General features: G+C 39.0%; 1 protein-coding gene across 1 annotated transcript in view; it reads left to right on the forward strand.

Moving 5' to 3' along the window:
• The window catches only part of LOC133574941 (E3 ubiquitin-protein ligase UHRF2-like), a 58,959-nt gene extending 44,129 nt beyond the window's left edge, over positions 1–14,830 (forward strand). The window contains exons 8-16 of the mRNA XM_061927307.1: positions 2,874–2,981; positions 3,081–3,185; positions 4,884–4,990; positions 5,073–5,235; positions 5,310–5,447; positions 7,588–7,864; positions 12,675–12,823; positions 12,913–13,011; positions 14,500–14,830. Coding sequence (XP_061783291.1) covers positions 2,874–2,981; positions 3,081–3,185; positions 4,884–4,990; positions 5,073–5,235; positions 5,310–5,447; positions 7,588–7,864; positions 12,675–12,823; positions 12,913–13,011; positions 14,500–14,646 — 1,293 coding nt within the window. The 3' untranslated portion in view covers positions 14,647–14,830. The remainder of the gene's footprint in view (positions 1–2,873; positions 2,982–3,080; positions 3,186–4,883; positions 4,991–5,072; positions 5,236–5,309; positions 5,448–7,587; positions 7,865–12,674; positions 12,824–12,912; positions 13,012–14,499) is intronic.
• Positions 14,831–19,037: the final 4,207 nt, after the last annotated feature.

Below are 19,037 nucleotides of genomic sequence, written 5' to 3' on the forward strand. Positions count from 1 at the left end.
GCCTCAAAACAGCAGCTTGGAATTTGGGACATGCTCTCCCTGAGAGAGCACGAGGAGGTTGAGGTGGGCGGGGTTGAGGTGGGGGGTAGCGGGTGTATATTGTAGCGTCCCGGAAGAGTTAGTGCACTGCAAGGGGTTCTGGGTATTTGTTCTGTTGTGTTTATGTTGTGTTACGGTGCGGATGTTCTCCCGAAATGTGTTTGTCATTCTTGTTTGGTGTGGGTTCACAGTGTGGCGCATATTTGTAACAGTGTTAAAGTTGTTTATACGGCCACCCTCAGTGTGACCTGTTTGGCTGTTTACCAAGTATGCCTTGCAAGACTATAAAAATGGGACCCATTACCTCTCTGCTTGGCACTCAGCATCAAGGGTTGGAATTGGGGATTAAATCACCTAAATGATTCCCGAGCGCGGCCACCGCTGCTGCCCACTGCTCCCCTCACCTCCCAGGGGGTGATCAAGGGTGATGGGTCAAATGCAGAGAATAATTTCACCACACCTAGTGTGTGTGTGACAATCATTGGTACTTTAACTTTAATTTACTTGTGTGTGTGTGAAAAGCCGTAGATATTACCGGTATGTGATTGGGCCGGCACGCAAAGGCAGTGCCTTTAAGGTTTATTGACGCTCTGTACTTCTCCCTACGTCCGTGTACCACTCCGTACAGCGGCGTTTTAAAAAGTCATAAATTTACTTTTTGAAACCGATACCAGTAAATTCCGATATTACATTTTAAAGCATTTATCGGCCGATAATATCGGGCTGCCGATATTATCGGACATCTCTAATAGGCAACATTCCAAAAAAGTGCAGTTTCCCTTTAAGTGTGCTTAACTTCTTTTTACACATTTCTGATTGTTTTGTTAAGTGGACGGTTTAATCTTCCTATTTCCATCTTTTCTAATGGGGATTTTTTTTTTCTAACCCCAAACAAGCTCTCTGTCCCCACCACCAAGCGCAGTGGTTTAAAAGACAGCAACTCCGCCGTTGTTGACCCAGACGCTCCTGGAAGTGTCAACGGAAAAATACTTTGAACATTCCCGCTGTCTGTGCACTAATTAAAAACAGCTCTCTGCTACATTTAACAGCAATGACTTCATTCCGCACTCAATCCTTGCGTCTTTTTCTTTCCTTAATGAAAACTATTTTATGTAGTCACACATTTATTTTCTCTGCTTCAAACTGTAATTAGTTTTTTTCATCGAGAGGAAGTGGATTGAATGGTGAACAGCGCAGCAGCTGTTGGTCCAGCAGCAGAGGGCGCTGTCTCACAAGTCATTTCACTCAACATTTTGCAGCAGGACGATGCTTTGACAAGATGTTGTGTAACTGCACTTTTTGTCAGTACAATACTGTATACTGTATGTAAAACTGAATTTGAAGTGCAATTAATAACTATGAGAAGTAAATTCAAGGCTTTACACGATCAAAAATATTATTTTTTTGGACTGTTCATTTTCGTGCATGGCACATAAGTCATGTGGGCAAAAGTATTTGGACATTTTACCCTAAAATAACATCATTTTAACTAACAATCTAAGTTCTAGTTCAGTGATTTTGCAGGCTTTATCTAGTGGCTCGCCAAAGAATCACCGAATAAAATATTCAAACACGGTGTTACTGTTCAAACTGTGTGTAATGTTACAGGGGCCAAAAATATTAACTACCTTTTGTCAGTACAATACTGTATACTGTATGTAAAACTGAATTTAAAGTGCAATTAATAATTATGAGAGGTAAATTCAAGGGTTTACACTACCAAAAATATGATTTTTTTGGACTGTTCATTTTCGTGCATGGCACATAAGTCATGTGGGCAAAAGTATTTGGACATTTTACCCTAAAATAACTTCTTTTTAACTAACAATCTAAGTTCTAGTTCAGTGATTTTGCAGGCTTTATCTAGTGGCACGCCAAAGAATCACCGAATAAAATATTCAAACACGGTGTTACTGTTCAAACTGTGTGTAATGTTACAGGGGCCAAAAATATGAACTACCTTTTGTCAGTACAATACTGTGTACTGTATGTAAAACTGAATTTTAAGTGCAATTAATAATTATGAGAGGTAAATTCAAGAGTTTACACTATCAAAATTTTTTTTGGACTGTTCATTTTCGTGCATGGCACATAAGTCATGTGGGCAAAAGTATTTGGACATTTTACCCTAAAATAACTTCATTTTAACTAACAATCTAAGTTCTAGTTCAGTGATTTTGCAGGCTTTATCTAGTGGTACGCCAAAGAATCACCGAATAAAATATTCAAACACGGTGTTACTGTTCAAACTGTGTGGAATGTTACAGGGGCCAAAAATATGAACTACCTTTTGTCAGTACAATACTGTATACTGTATGTAAAACTGAATTTTAAGTGGAATTAATAATTATGAGAGGTAAATTCAAGGGTTTACGCTATCAAAAATATTATTTTTTGGACTGTTCATTTTCGTGCATGGCACATAAGTCATGTGGGCAAAAGTATTTGGACATTTTACCCTAAAATAACTTAATTTTAACTAACAATCTAAGTTCTAGTTCAGTGATTTTGCAGGCTTTATCTAGTGGCACGCCAAAGAATCACAGAATAAAATATTCAAACACGGTGTTACTGTTCAAACTGTGTGTAATGTTACAGGGGCCAAAAATGTTAAATATACTTATCAAATAAAACCCATGCCTTGTTCTTAATAAATATTTAGTTCTACTACGCTACTGTATTTTAATGTTGGGCTTAGTCAAGTTTTCGGACACTAAACTCATCGAGGCAAGCCTGTAGTTTGTGCACTTGGACACAAAGCACATTAGTTCGAGTCCAAGCCCTGATTGGTTAATGAACTGATTGATTGTGTGTATTTCTTGGTGCATTTTTAGGGCATGGCCTGTGTGGGGCGCACCAAGGAGTGCACCATTGTTCCCTCCAACCACTATGGACCAGTTCCTGGCGTTCCTGTGGGGACCACGTGGAAATTCCGAGTTCAGGTTGGCCCACAACTTGCTTTTTTCGTGTTATTGAAGAAAATAAAAAAATAAAAAACAGTGACTTAGTTTCATCTGCTGCACTTGCCCATGTACCCTCAGGTGAGCGAGGCCGGCGTTCACAGGCCGCACGTTGGCGGTATCCACGGTCGCAGTAACGATGGATCCTACTCCTTGGTTTTGGCGGGGGGCTTTGAGGATGAAGTGGTGGGTGACAGTCATGTGATTTTAAATTACATTTGTGGCGCCTCTATGGGTTTTATATATACACGTGTATATATGTGCATATATATTTATATATATATATATATATATATATATATATATATATATATATATGTATGTGTGTGTGTGTGTGTGTGTGTGTGTGTGTGTATGTATGTACATATACGTGTGTATGTATGTATGCACATATATATATGTGTGTATGTATGTATGCATGTATATATGTACAGGTATTGTGTATATATGTATGTATGTATATATATATATATATATATATATATATATATGTGTATGTATGTGTATATATGGATATATACGTATGTATGTGTATATATATATATATATATATATATATATAGTTACATATGTAACTATTTACATTGTAGATTGTCACTGAAGGCATCAAAACTATGAATGAACACATGTGGAGTTATGTACTTAACAAAAAAAGGTGAAATAACTGAAAACATGTTTTATATTCTAGTTCTTCAAAATAGCTACCCTTTGCTCTGATTACTGCTTTGCACACTCTTGGCATTCTCTCGATGAGATTCAAGAGGTAGTCAGCTGAAATGGTGGCTATTTTGAAGAAACTAGAATATAAAACATGTTTTCAATTATTTCAGCATTTTTTGTTAAGTACATAACTCCACATGTGTTCATTCATAGTTTTGATGCCTTCAGTGACAATCTACAATGTAAATAGTCATGAAAATAAAGAAAACGCATTGAATGAGAAGGTGTGTCCAAACTTTTGGCCCGTACTGTATATTGTATATCTATTTATATGTACAAGTATGTACATTTGTTCGTTGATTGACCAATAGTTTTCCATACATTTTGTGCATCTTCTTCTGGAATACACACTTTCCCAACAAGACAATGCCATGACTTTCATCTACCTTTATGTAGAACGTCAACTAAGAAATGTACGCTAAAATACAGAGGCCCATCTCTTTGGAATATACTCCCACCAGCTCTTCAATTTACAACAAAATGTTATAATTAAAATAAAATAAAAATTTAAGTCTACATTGGCCTGAAGGAAATTATGATATTGATGTTTGCAGTATATGATATGTATTGCATGTTTATTTTTTATTTTTTATTTTTTTTGCTGCTGTGTAAATTGTGACGTTTTGGAGCAGCTGTCTTTACAAGATCTTAGGGTCTTCTTAATCTATCCCGCACATATTTTTGCGTTGAATGGTATATTGTTCTTTTTTCTCTTTCTCTGTGTGTGCAAATAAAACAAAACAAAAAATTATGCTCATGGTTTTCTGGCGCCATCTGGTGGCCAAGTGGTGCAACTATACCAAAAAAACATGTTCTTGTTTTTCCATTGGCAAGAACGAGATTAATTTGGTTTTGATGTACAAAAGCCTTCGTAATATACCAGGATTACAGTCTGTGAAAAAATAGCAGTTATAATGAGAGTCAATGGGGCCCCAAGAGTTCTTAAAAGAAAGTGTGTATGCTTTATATTTATACCCTATTCTAACAAGGTTGTAATCAAAAACAAAATGTAAAATTGTTTATAAAAAGATGAAATTTCAGACCGCGAACCTTCAAACTAATGAATAAGGAACACATGTAATGCCTGTTTTGGGCCCTAGAGGTGCACAAGAGTTAAGAACGTAAATGTGTGGATAAATGATGAAAAATGTCGTCCTGTTGTAGGATCGGGGGGACGAGTTTACCTACACGGGCAGCGGGGGCCGCGACCTCTCAGGGAACAAACGCATAGGAGAGCACTCGTTTGACCAGACCTTAACCCACATGAACAGGTATGCAACTTCCTGTGGGGGAGGAGCCTATTCAAGTCAAATTCTTCTAATGAATCGGAAAAAAAACCTAATTGTCATTCAGAGCTTTGGCCCTTAACTGTGACGCCCCCTTGAACGACAAAGACGGGGCCGAGTCCAAGAACTGGCGGGCCGGCAAGCCGGTCCGAGTGGTCCGTAGCTCCAAAGGACGCCGCATCAGCAAGTACGCCCCCGAGGAAGGGAACCGCTACGACGGCATCTACAAGGTTAGCCGCAGCTGGGAGGTTCAAAAACTTTGTTTTTCTTCGGGCGTCACAGCAGGGTTCTCTTGTGACTTTAGGTGGTCAAATACTGGCCTGAGATAGGAAAGTGCGGTTACCTGGTGTGGAGGTACCTGCTGAGACGTGACGACCAGGAACCTGCGCCATGGACTCCTGAGGGACTGGACAGGATCAAAAAACTGGGTCTCTCAGTTCAGGTTAGACTGCATGAAATGCCTTTTTTTTTTCATGTTTTTATTCACACACTGTACCACTGCTGTGTGTGTGTGTGTGTTCTTGTATTTCTACCCTTCTTGAGACATCAACAAGGAAAAGTAGCTTCCATATGAGGACCGGTGAACAAGTTAGGACCGAAATCATGGTCCTAATACGGAAAACCATTGCATCTAATAGAGCATTGTTTTTCAACCTTTTTTGAGCCAAGGCACATTTTTTGCGTTGAAAAAATCCAGCAGAAATCACTAAAAAAGGAAACTCAGTTGACAGTAAAAAGTCGTTGTCGCAATTTTTGGATATGACTTTAAACCATAACCAAGCATGCATCAATATAGCTCTTGTCTCAAAGTAGGTGTACTGTCACCACCTGTCACATCACACCCTTACTTATTTTGTTTTTTTTGCTGTTTTTCTGTGTGTAGTGTTTTAGTTCTTGTCTTGCGCTCCTATTTTTTTGGTATTTTCCTGTAGCAGTTCCGTGTCTTCCTTTGAGCGATATTTCCCGCATATACTTTGTTTTAGCAATCAAGAATATTTCAGTTTTTTTTTATCCTTCTTTGTGGGGACATTGTTGATTGTCATGTCATGTTCGGATGTACATTGTGGACCCTGTCTTTGCTTCACAGTAAGTCTTTGCTGTCGTCCAGCATTCTGTTTTTGTTTACTTTGTAAGCCAGTTCAGTTTTAGTTTCGTTCTGCATAGCCATCCCTAAGCTTCAATGCCTTCTCTTAGGGGCACTCACCTTTTGTTTATTATTGGATTAAGCATTAGACACCTTTTTACCTGGACGTTGCCTCCCGCTGTTTCCGACATCTACAACACAATTAGCTACCGGCTGCCACCTACTGATATGGAAGAGTATTACACGGTTACTCTGCCGACACTTATCTACAACACATCATTTGCAGACTATAATTACTGGTTTGCAAAAAATATTTCAACCCAAATAGGTGAAATTAGATAATCTCCCACGACACACCAGACTGTATCTCACGGCACACTAGTGTGCCGCGGCACAGTGGTTGAAAAAGACTGTAATAGAGAATGTCTCATTTTCACCCCTGGTGGTGAAATCTATCAAAATTATGGTGGTCCCAAAAAGGAAGGATTTTTCAAATTGACTGTGTGTCGGATTTAAAAGTGCTCCCCCTCTGGCCAAAATATGAAATAACAAGTGTTTGAAAAAAAATTTAAGTGCTCCCCCTCTGGCCAACATATGTAATAACAAGTGTTTGTAAGAAATTGAAATGCGCCCCCCTTTGGCCAAAATTAATTTAAAAAAATATATACAGTATATGTATATAAAGATATACTGTAATAACTAAGTAAATAATGAAGATTAAAAAACAATTACAAACAAAATATGAATAAATTAACTAAAAGCTTTTTAATATTTGCATAGTATGTAGATGGATGGATGGTATATATATTATTAATGTTTTAAAAGTGCTCCCCCTCTGGTCAACATATGAAATAACAAGTGTTTGTAAGAAATTGAAATGCGCCCCCCTTTGGCCATAATTAATTTAAAAAAAATATATATATATATATGTATATAGAGATATACTGTAATAACGAAGTAAATAATGAAGATTAAAAACCAATTACAAACAAAAAATTCAACAAAAAAAAATAATTTACTAAAAGCTTTTTTATATTTGCATAGTATGTATATATCATTCAAGATTCAAGATTCAAGATTGTTTATTGTCATATGTATAGTTAAACAGACAGTTTGCCGTACAATGAAAATCTTACTTTGCTAGTCCACCCTTCAACAAGTCACAAGGTACTTAGCTAAAATTTAACAAAAAATAAAAAATATTTATATACAAGGCACAGTGAGTAACATAACATTATTGCACATTCTGATTCACAGTCAACAGTATAAATATGGAGGTGACATTGGGTCACAGCAGCAGTTAAAAGTGTCTTTAGTGATCAAATTATTAATGTTGTAAATACAAGTCTTTATACATCTAGAAAAGTAGGCATTTTTCGGAGGTCTCAAGAAGGTAACAAATACAAGAATGTGTGTGTGTGTGTGTGTGTGTGTGTGTGTGTGTGTGTGTGTGTGTGTGTGTGTGTGTGTGTGTGTGTGTGTGTGTGTGTGTGTGCAGTACCCACCCGGCTACTTGGCAGCCATGGCCAACAAGACGAAGCGCGAGGCGGTCGCCAGGCCGGGTCACGGCGGGCGCGGGCGCAGCAAGCACCATTCCGGCAGGGGCCGGGGGAGGGGCCGGCCACGGAAGCACCCTAAGATCGCCAAAGAGGAGCACGAGGAGGACGAGGATTTTGAGCAGCTGATTGCCGCTGTGGAGGAGGACGAGGACGAGGAGGAGGAGGAGGAGGAAGAGCAGCAAAGCAACGGCGATCAGAAGACAAGCGGGGACAGCGGTGGGTGTTTTTAGCCTTTTTTTTATCTGCCATTTAAGTGTAAGTTATAAAAAAATATGTCATAAATGTTAACAAAAGATAAATATACCGTATATTCCGGGTTATAGAGAGCACTGGTATTTAGAATTTTAGAAGAAATAAATATTTTTACTTATATTAACCACACCGGACTATAAGCCACAGATATAGAGTGGTATGAAATAATTTTGTAAATATGTATTTACATGCCTTAATTCACATGTGTCAAACTCAAGGCCCGGGGGCCAGATCTGGCCCGCCACATCATTGTATGTGGCCCGCGAAAGCCTGGGAAAAAATGTGTGTTCATAAAATACTTAATTTTTTTTACTAAATGCAAATAATTATTTTGATTTTGACAGGAAAAAATGCCTATCTTTTAAACGTTATCTAATAAGGCCAAATATTACATTATTATACGGTGTATTACAAAAATATGTTAGTAAAGATAAAAAATAAACAGTTGAATATTTGCTTGTCACTAGAGATGTCCGATAATGGCTTTTTTGCCGATATCCGATATTCCGATATTGTCCAACTCTTAATTACCAATTCCGATATCAACCGATACCGATATATACAGTCGTGGAATTAACACATTATTATGCCTAATTTTGTTGTTGTGATGCCCCGCTGGATGCATTAAACAATGTAACAAGGTTTTCCAAAATAAATCAACTCAAGTTATGGAAAAAGATGCCAACATGGCACTGCCATATTTATTATTGAAGTCACAAAGTGCTTTTTTTTTTTAACATGCCTCAAAACAGCAGCTTGGAATTTGGGACATGCTCTCCCTGAAAGAGACTATGAGGAGGTTGAGGTGGGCGGGGTTGGGAGGGGGGGCGAGGTTGAGGTGGGGTGGGGTAGTGGGGGGTGTATATTGTAGCGTCCCGGAAGAGTTAGTGCTGCAAGGGGTTCTGGGTATTTGTTCTGTTGTTTTACGTTGCGGATGTTCTCCCGAAATGTGTTTGTCATTCTTGTTTGGTGTGGGTTCACAGTGTGGTGCATATTTGTAATAGTGTTAAAGTTGTTTATACGGCCACCCTCAGTGTGACCTGTATGGCTGTTGACCAAGTATGATTTGCATTCACTTGTGAATGTGTAAAGTCGTAGATATTATGTGATTGGGCCGACACGCAAAGGCAGTGCCTTTAAAGTTTATTGGCGCTCTGTACTTCTCCCTACGTCCGTGTACAGAGCGGCGTTTTGAACAGTCATGAATTTTACTTTTTAAACCGATACCGATAATTATGAAACCGATACCGATAATTTCCGATATTACATTTTAAAGCATTTATCGGCCGATAATATCGGCAGTCCGATCTTATCGGACATCCTTAATAAATATACCGTATATTCCGGGTTATAGAGAGCACTGGTATTTAAGCCACACCCACAGAATTTTAGAAGAAATAAATATTTTTACATATATTTTACATAAGCCGCAGATATAGAGTGGTACGAAATAATTTTGTAAATGTGTATTTACATACCTTAATTCACATGTGTCAAACTCAAGGCCCGGGGGCCAGATCTGGCCCGCCACATCATTGTATGTGGCCCGCGAGAGCCTGGGAAAAATGTGTGTTCTTAAAATACTTAATTTTCTTACTAAATGCAAATAATTATTTTGATTTTGACAGGAAAAAATGCCTATCTTTTAAACGTTATCTAATAATGCCAAATATTACATTATTTGCTTGTCACTAGAGATGTCCGATAATGGCTTTTTTGCAGATATTCCGATATTGTCCAACTCTTAATTACCGATTCCGATATCAACTGATACCGATATATACAGTCGTGGAATTAACACATTATTATGCCTAATTTTGTTGTGATGCCCCGCTGGATGCATTAAACAATGTAACAAGGTTTTCCAAAATAAAAGAACAACTTCAACTCAAGTTATTGAAAAAAGTGCCAACATGGCACTGCCATATTTATTATTGAAGTCACAAAGTGCTTTTTTTTTTTTTAACATGCCTCAAAACAGCAGCTTGGAATTTGGGACATGCTCTCCCTGAGATAATCCTGATACCCACTACAACTATGGGAAGTACTATACTTTGACTTTCACAAAGTGCATTATTTTTTATTTTTTTTAAACATGCCTCAAAACGACAGCCACAAAAACGATGAAGGCACACAGCTTCAGTCCGGAGTATACTAGAGTAATAAAGTAAACAATAACATAGTCCTCATTTAGTGCAAGACTGCCTGGCATACTGTATAAAAGGGAATTATAAACTGGGCTCACATCCATCTTCTGCTTGTATTCATCGTGTATCTCCTTCTGATTCTTGAAGAGGTGGGAGATCTAATTGCTCGTATTGAAGGAAGACGTCTTGGTTCCTCCTCGCATAACCAACTTTTTGCAGTCATTGCAAATTGCCAGTTTTTTATCAGTCAGAGACACTTTAAAATAATCCCAAACCATAGACATGGTGTCGTTAGTCAGTCACAGAGTAAGCACGCTTGTTAGCCACGGCTACAGCACCGGCAACAACACTCTTCTTGTTGTTATGCTTCGCTCGCGGCGGTTTGATGAGGTCATCAAGCGTCGCCAGTAATTGTAAAACTTATAAACGTTGCTTGAAATGATGAATGAAAAATCCTTTCAAGTAGGACCACTATGGATGAATAGTAGACGAAACAGGACTGCCATCAGTGTGCGAATGGGTGAATGTGGAAATACTGTCAAAGCGCTTTGAGTACCTTGAAGTAGGGATGTCCCGATCCAGGTTTTTGCACTTCCGATCCGATACCGATATTGTTTTTGCACTTCCGATCCGATACCGATACTGGCCCATCCAAGCATGTATTAAAGTTTAAAGTTATTTAGCCTACTTAGTTGTCAGAATCATGTTGAAAAGGGTTTTAGTACTCTTGATAACAACTAGCCAGCTGAATTAGGGGAGTTTGAATAATACACAATGGTTGGTAACAAGAAACTGACCTGTTTATTCAAGGATAAACACAAAATAGACAAAATTATACATGACAAACAGAAATGGCATCATTGAACTAGGGCTGGGCGATATGGCCTTTTTTTAATATTGCGATATTTTAAGGCCATATTGCGATACACGATATATCTCGATATTTTGCCTTAGCCTTGAATGAACATTTGATGCATATAATCACAGCAGTATGATGATTCTATGTGTCTACATTAAAACATTCTTCTTCATACTGCATTAATATATGCTACTTTTAAACGTTCATGCAGAGAGGGAAATGACAACTAAAAAAAAAATCACAATTTTTTTCATACGGTGTTGATGTGGAAATGTTTGCCTCGGCATTTTGATGGTGTGGACGTGTGGCACCGAATGGAGATAAGCGTCTCGACAAACGTTACAATATTTAAACAATGATGACGAAAACTGTTTTCTCTGTCGTGTCCGTGTGTCGAAAATTGTTATGCGCTTATTTTTTTATTTGATTTTGTGCGTGGCATAGATTTGCCGTGCGCAGAGGACGCTTGAGCAGGCGCACACCTTAGCGGCTGCGCTAGCATCACAGCTAACGTTAGCCATGCTGTTACCTCGCTCTCTGCTGGGAGAGGGCGTATACGTATGTGACGTATGACTTGACAGTATGTGACGTGTGTAAGAAGGTGCGCTCGCTGTCTGTAAGAGGGAGACACAGGAAAGAGTGAGAAGAGCCTGTCGTGTAATGCCAGCAGCTAAAAGCAACTGCGTGAGAATCCACAGACCTGTGGATGTGTTGAAGGTGTGCTGGAAAATGCGGAACGGAAATTAGGGAGCAGCAGAAAAGTGGAATGTATTATTTAAATCGGTGCGTTGGAAAACACGGACCAGAGTTTTTTAAAAACTGGATCTGGATCAGCATTTTCCCATGCCTTGCCGATACGCATTTTTTAGCAAATATCGGCGGCCGATCCGATCCAAATATCGGATCGGGACATCCCTACCTTGAAGGTAGAAAAGCACTATACAAGTATAACCCATTTATCATTTATTTATTATGACTTATACTCATACTGTGTAAATCATAAATAAAAACAGAATACAATGATTTGCAAATCCTTTTCAACTTATATTCAATTGAATAGACTGCAAAGACCAGATACTTAAGGTTCGAACTGGAAAACTTTTTGCAAATATTAGTTCATTTGGAATTTTCAAAAAAGCTGGCACAAGTGGCAAAAAAGACTGAGAAAGTTGAGGAATGCTCATCAAACACTTATTTGGAACATCCCACAGGTGAACAGGCTAATTGGTAAAAGATGGGTGCCATGATTGGGTATAAAAGCAGCTTCCATGACATGCTCAGTCATTCACAAACAAGGATGGGGCGAGGGTCACCACTTTGTGAACAAATGCCTGAGCAAATTGTCCAACAGTTTAAGAACAACATTTCTCAACGAGCTATTGCAAGGAATTTAGGGATTTCACCATCTACGGTTTGTAATATCATCAACATGTTCAGAGAATCTGGAGAAATCGCTGCACGTAACATTGAATGCCCGTGACCATGGATCCTTCAGGCGGTACTGCATCAAAAAGTGACATAAGTGTGTAAAGGATATCACCACGTTGGCTCAAGAACACTTCAGAAAACCACTGTCAGTAACTACATGTGTAAGTGCAAGTTAAAACTCGATTATGCAAAGCGAAAGCCATTTATCAACAACACCCGGAAACGCTGCAAAATGACAAGTGAGCACAGGTTGGTTTTAGGATGTGTAGCGAAGCCTGTTTTTCTTCTTTTTTTTAAAAATAATTTAAAAAATCTAATCCCGCTGCCGACTCTTGCTCAGAATGGACCCCGCCGGCCGAGCCTCCATCCAAGCGTGCCAAGGTGGAGGAGGCCTTCGAGCTGTCGGAGCAGCAGCAGCAGTTGATCGGAGAGGACACGGCCAATAAGAAACTGTGGGACGAGGCCTTGGGACACCTGGCAGAGGGACCGGTAGGCAGCAGCACACACTCTGTCACACTTTCCTTATTGACTAGCAACTCTGTCACGCATGCATGATGATTATTCTTGTTCTTCTGCAGAACTTCTTGCGTAAGATGGAGCAGATCTTCATGTGCGTGTGCTGCCAGGAGCTGGCCTACCAGCCCATCTCCACCGTCTGCACGCACAATGTTTGCAAGGTGAGGCAAGAAAGGTGCACCTTCTAAGGGCTTGGCGCCGTTCAAAAGTTCCGTTTTTTTTAACAGGAGTGCTTTTTAAGACAAGCAAGAAAATGAAGGACTGCAGTCTATTTGTGGCAGTGGGTTTAGGGGAGCAGATTATGGAGGGCCAAATGGGACAAAACTAAATAAGTAAATAAATATTTGCTACAATGTGCCATTAATTCATTGGAATTGGAGTTAAATACACGTGTTTATTGCAAAATTACATTTAATTAATCAATCATGTAATTGTTTATTATTTAATTATTGATTTCATAATTTCCATTGTACTTATTTCATGATTGCAATTTTAGACAAATACATAAAGGTTTAAATCGCTCAATTATCGAGTTTATTATTTCATGATTTAAGTAATTATTTCGTGATTTCACTATTTATGTCATGATGTCATTATGAATTATAATTGGAAATAAATAACGACATGTGTTATTAAATGTATCAATAATTTATCCAATGAAAAATGACATTTGATTATTTAATCATTTAATGAATGAGCTCATTATTTCATGATTCAATTACTTCTTTCATGATTTAATTATTGATTTCATGGTTTAATCATAACGGGAATTAAGTACATAAATGTGTTATTTAATGTGTCATTAATGTAAAATTACATTTGATTGTTTAATCATTTAGTTATTGGGTTCATTATTTCACAATTTTATTATTGAGTTTATGATTTCATTATAGATTATAATTGGAAGTAAAAACATACATGTGTTATGAAATGTGTCATTAATGTAAAATTGCATCGAATAACCACAATTATTCGAGTCACTTATTTTATGATTTAATCAATTATTTCATGATTAACTTATTGATTTCATCCTTTTTGTTATTTACTTATTTCATGATTAATCCTTTTTATTTATTTTATTATTCATATTGTTGTATTTCTTTAAGTGCAATGACAATAAAGATATTCTGCTGTATTCTATGATTTAACTAATAATTATAATTGGAATTAATGTGTTATTAATTGTGTATTTAATTTATTATCATTTAATTATTGAGTTCATTGTGTAATAATTTAATTATTTCATGTTTAATTATTGCTCTCATTTTCACGATTAAATGATTTATTTAATGATTTAATTCATTATTTCACGATTTAATTCGTTATTGATTTCATCGTTTTGTGAGTTATTCAATGCTTTATTTATTGAATTACACATTTAGGTAATTTTTCAAAGATGTGTTTATGTGTTTAATTTTGTCCCATTTGGCCCTTGTCAGCGCTCCTTGAGTGGATTTTGTCCCTCAAAGTCGCTCCTAATTGTAGAATATTTTCACAATGGAGTCATTGGTTGGTAAAGGTCAGCTTTACAGATGCCAGCTGTGTCAGTTTAAAAGTACTTGTGTGTGCGTGTAAGTGTGTGTGTGTGTGTGTGTGTGTGTGTACACGTGCGACCCTTGACCCTCTTCTCCCCGTCGTCCCTCCCTCAGACGTGTCTGCAGCGCTCGTTCCGGGCGGAGGTGTACACCTGCCCCGCCTGCCGCCACGACCTGGGCAAGGACTACGTCATGACGCAAAACAAGACCCTTCAGATGCTGCTGGACCAGTTCTTTCCCGGCTACAGCAAAGGCCGATGAGATCTAAGTGGAAGACACACACACACACACACAAACACACACATTGCATTGCACTTGCAGCCATTTGTGTAAACGTACAATCACACGCACACAAACCACCTCAGTAGGTTCTGACCTCATCTGTCCTCCATAAACCTCACCAGCCTGAGATTTCCCAGCAAGGACGCACGCTCGCAGAAGCACGCTCGCAGAAGCACGCTCGCAAGCCCGCCGCACACCTCAACATTTATTTACATCCATCCAATCGCGGCCTCTGACTTAACTGCGGAGAGTGCTTATTTGCATAAGCCGCCCACCATGTTTCATTCCTGCCAACCCGGGGTCTGCATGCTGGGTACCATCCGTGCACTTTCCAACTGTCCTAACGCACACAATAACCACTTCAGCCTTTAGTATAAACAACCACACTCAACTGAGTCATGCAGAAACCTCATTAGCATTCCTAAAACATGATAAAACCGGCTAAAAGTAGCACCCGGTGAGCTTAAAACCCCAAACTAAAATATTCCGGCACTTTTTCCACTAATTCCACCTCATTCTGCTTTGTTTACGTCGCGACGAAATGTATTCTTTGTGCCGTACAAACCTCCAAACCATCTTGTTTCTAAACCTTCTTACAGTAGACAAGCGCACAGTGTTGGCTTTTTCTTCAATGCAGTACTGAACTGTCAAATCACAAGCACTCAATCGAGTCATGCAGAACCTCATTAGCATTCCTAAAACATGAGAAAACCAGCTAAATGTGGCATCCGGTGAGCTTAAAACCCCAAACTAAAATACTCCAGCACTTTTTCCACTAAGTCCACCTCGTTCTGCTTTGTTTACGTCGCGACGAGATGTTTTGTTTGTGCCGTACAAACCTCCAAACAATCTTGTTTCTAAACCTTGTCATAGGAGACAAGCGCACAATGTTGGCTTTTTCTTCAATGCAGTACTGAACTGTCAATCACAAACACCCAATTGAGTCATGCAGAACCTCATTAGGATTCCTAAAACATGAGAAAACCAGCTAAAAGTGGCACCCGGTGAGCTTAAAACCCCAAACTAAAATACTCTAGCACTTTTTCCACTAATTCCACCTCGTTCTGCTTTGTTTACGTCGCAACGAAATGTTTTGTTTGTGCGGTACAAACCTCCAAACCATCTTGTTTCTAAACCTTCTCATAGGAGACAAGTGCACAGTGTTGGCTTTTTCTTCAATGCAAAACTGAACTGTCAAATCACAAACACCCAATCGAGTCATGCAGAACCTCATTAGCATTCCGAAAACATGAGAAAATCGCCTAAAAGTGGCACCCGGTGAGCTTAAAACCCCAAACTAATATACTACGGCACTTTTTCCACTAATTCCACCTCGTTCTGCTTTGTTTACGTCACAACAAGATGTTTTGTTTGTGCGGTACAAACCTCCAAACCATCTTGTTTCTAAACCTTCTCATAGGAGACAAGTGCACAGTGTTGGCTTTTTCTTCAATGCAAAACTGAACTGTCAAATCACAAACACCCAATCGAGTCATGCAGAACCTCATTAGCATTCCGAAAACATGAGAAAATCGCCTAAAAGTGGCACCCGGTGAGCTTAAAACCCCAAACTAATATACTACGGCACTTTTTCCACTAATTCCACCTCGTTCTGCTTTGTTTACGTCACAACAAGATGTTTTGTTTGTGCCGTACAAACCTCCAAACCATCTTGTTTAAAAACTTCTTATAGGAGACAAGCACACAATGTTGGCCTTTTCTTCAATGCAGTACTGAACTGTCAAATCACAAACACTCAATTGAGTCATGCAGAACCTCATTAGCATTCCTAAAACATGAGAAAACCAGCTAAAAGTGGCACCCAGTGAGCTTAAAACCCCAAACTAAAATACTCTAGCACTTTTTCCACTAATTCCACCTCGTTCTACTTTGTTTATGTCGTGACGAGATGTTTTGTTTGTGCCGTACAAACCTCCAAACAATCTTGTTTCTAAACCTTCTTACAGGAGAAAAACGCACAATGTTGGCCTTTTCTTCAATGCAAAACTGAACTGTCAAATCACAAACACTCAATGGAGTCATGCATAACCTCATTGGCATTCCTAAAACATGAGAAAACCGGCTAAAAGTGGCACCCGGTGAGCTTAAAACCCCAAACTAAAATACTCTAGCACTTTTTCCACTAATTCCACCTCGTTCTGCTTTGTTTACGTCGCGACGAGATGTTTTGTTTGTGCCGTACAAACCTCCAAACCATCTTGTTTAAAAACTTCTTATAGGAGACAAGCACACAATGTTGGCCTTTTCTTCAATGCAGTACTGAACTGTCAAATCACAAACACTCAATCGAGTCATGCAGAACCTCATTAGGATTCCTAAAACATGAGAAAACCAGCTAAAAGTGGCACCCAGTGAGCTTAAAACCCCAAACTAAAATACTATGGCACTTTTTCCACTAATTCCACCTCGTTCTGCTTTGTTTACGTCGCAACGAAATGTTTTGTTTGTGCGGTACAAACCTCCAAACCATCTTGTTTGTAAACCTTCTCAAAAGAGACAAACACACAGTGTTGGCCTTTTCTTCAATGCAGTACTGAACTGTCAAATCACAAACACCCAATCGAGTCATGCAGAACCTCATTAGCATTCCGAAAACATGAGAAAATCGCCTAAAAGGGGCACCCGGTGAACTTAAAACCCCAAACTAAAATACTTTCGCACTTTTTCCACTAATTCCACCTTGTTCTGTTTCCTTTACGTCGCGACGAGATGTTTTGTTTGTGCCGTACAAACCTCCAAACCATCTTGTTTCTAAACCTTCTCAAAGGAGACAAACACAGTCTTGGCCTTTTCTTCAATGCAAAACTGAACTGTCAAATCACAAACACTCAATTGAGTCATGCAGAACCTCATTGGCATTCCTAAAACATGAGAAAATCGCCTAAAAGTGGCACCCGGTGAGCTTAAAACCCCAAACTAAAATACTACGGCACTTTTTCCACTAATTCCACCTCGTTCTGCTTTGTTTACGTCACAACAAGATGTTTTGTTTGTGCGGTACAAACCTCCAAACAATCTTGTTTCTAAACCTTCTTACAGGAGAAAAACGCACAATGTTGGCCTTTTCTTCAATGCAAAACTGAACTGTCAAATCACAAACACTCAATGGAGTCATGCATAACCTCATTGGCATTCCTAAAACATGAGAAAACCAGCTAAAAGTGGCACCCGGTGAGCTTAAAACCCCAAACTAAAATACTCCAGCACTTTTTCCACTAATTCCACCTCGTTCTGCTTTGTTTACGTCGCGACGAGATGTTTTGTTTGTGCCGTACAAACCTCCAAACCATCTTGTTTCTAAACCTTCTTATAGGAAACAAGCGCACAATGTTGGCTTTTTCTTCAATGCAGTACTGAACTGTCAAATCACAAACACTCAATCGAGTCATGCAGAACCTCATTAGCATTCCGAAAACATGAGAAAATCGCCTAAAAGTGGCACCCGGTGAACTTAAAACCCCAAACTAAAATACTTTCGCACTTTTTCCACTAATTCCACCTTGTTCTGTTTCCTTTACGTCGCGACGAGATGTTTTGTTTGTGCCGTACAAACCTCCAAACCATCTTGTTTCTAAACCTTCTCAAAGGAGACAAACACAGTCTTGGCCTTTTCTTCAATGCAAAACTGAACTGTCAAATCACAAACACTCAATTGAGTCATGCAGAACCTCATTGGCATTCCTAAAACATGAGAAAATCGCCTAAAAGTGGCACCCGGTGAGCTTAAAACCCCAAACTAAAATACTACGGCACTTTTTCCACTAATTCCACCTCGTTCTGCTTTGTTTACGTCACAACAAGATGTTTTGTTTGTGCGGTACAAACCTCCAAACAATCTTGTTTCTAAACCTTCTTACAGGAGAAAAACGCACAATGTTGGCCTTTTCTTCAATGCAAAATTGAACTGTCAAATCACAAACACTCAATGGAGTCATGCATAACCTCATTGGCATTCCTAAAACATGAGAAAACCAGCTAAAAGTGGCACCCGGTGAGCTTAAAACCCCAAACTAAAATACTCCAGCACTTTTTCCACTAATTCCACCTCGTTCTGCTTTGTTTACGTCGCGACGAGATGTTTTGTTTGTGCCGTACAAACCTCCAAACCATCTTGTTTCTAAACCTTCTTATAGGAAACAAGCGCACAATGTTGGCTTTTTCTTCAATGCAGTACTGAACTGTCAATCACAAACACCCAATTGAGTCATGCAGAACCTCATTGGCATTCCTAAAACATGAGAAAATCGCCTAAAAGTGGCACCCGGTGAGCTTAAAACCCCAAACTAAAATACTCTGGCACTTTTTCCACTAATTCCACCTCGTTCTGCTTTGTTTACGTCGCGACGAGA

The sequence above is a fragment of the Nerophis lumbriciformis genome, linkage group LG32 (genome assembly GCF_033978685.3).
Source record: "Nerophis lumbriciformis linkage group LG32, RoL_Nlum_v2.1, whole genome shotgun sequence".
NCBI lineage: Eukaryota > Metazoa > Chordata > Actinopteri > Syngnathiformes > Syngnathidae > Nerophis > Nerophis lumbriciformis.